At 70.8% G+C, this 691-nt stretch overlaps 1 protein-coding gene across 1 annotated transcript in view; it reads left to right on the top strand.

Moving 5' to 3' along the window:
- The first annotated feature begins 368 nt into the window (after positions 1-368).
- TEX9 (testis expressed 9) overlaps positions 369-691 on the top strand; it is a 10,601-nt gene continuing 10,278 nt past the window's right edge. The window contains exons 1-2 of the mRNA XM_015409161.1: positions 369-438; positions 543-614. Of these exons, the coding sequence (XP_015264647.1) occupies positions 383-438; positions 543-614 (128 nt within the window). The 5' untranslated portion in view covers positions 369-382. The remainder of the gene's footprint in view (positions 439-542; positions 615-691) is intronic.

The raw sequence follows: 691 nt of genomic DNA on the forward strand, positions 1-691 counted from the left end.
CTTATGGGTCCTTGGGGCTTTTGTGCCGGGACACCCCGAACATACCCTTAAATCCCATATCACGTCCATGGCCACAGCCTGCTGCACCACAGGAATCACAGTGCAACGACTCTGTGGCAAGACCATGCTGCAAAAACATAGTTGTGAGGGGCTCTTTAAAAAGTTATGGCTGGGGGGGGGCGCAAAACGTCCCACCCGCCTCCCTGAGCCCCGTGGGGGGGAGGCCTCGGACCCCTACCTCTCTCTCTCTCTCTCTCTCTCTCTCTCTCGCTCGCTCGCGCGGGGGGGGGCCGGGCCTCGGGCCTCCTCCTCCGCCCCCCCTCCCGCCTAGGCCGCCGCCCGGTTGCCTGGCAACAGCGCCTCAGCCGCCCGGGCCCGCAAGATGGCGGCGGGAGGCCCGTCCGCGGCCGCCTTCCTGGCCAAGGAGCAGGAGTACAAGTAAGCGGGGCGGGAAGCGGGGCGACGGCCCCGCCAGGTAGGCCGGGGGGGGAGTTCTTCTCCGGCGCTGACCGAGGCCCCCCCCCTCCCCTCCCCCCCCGCAGGCGCCTGAACGCCCAGCTGGAGGCCCGGACCGCGGAGCTGGTGCGGCAGGCCGAGGAGGGCCTGGTGAGTGAGTGAGTGAGTGAGTGAGCCGGCGGCGGGGGAGGGAGGGAGGCCCCCGGGCGGGAGGGGGAGGCTCCCGGCGGGGCGG

This window comes from Gekko japonicus, unplaced genomic scaffold (assembly GCF_001447785.1).
Source record: "Gekko japonicus isolate JY-2015 unplaced genomic scaffold, Gekko_japonicus_V1.1 scaffold167, whole genome shotgun sequence".
NCBI lineage: Eukaryota > Metazoa > Chordata > Lepidosauria > Squamata > Gekkonidae > Gekko > Gekko japonicus.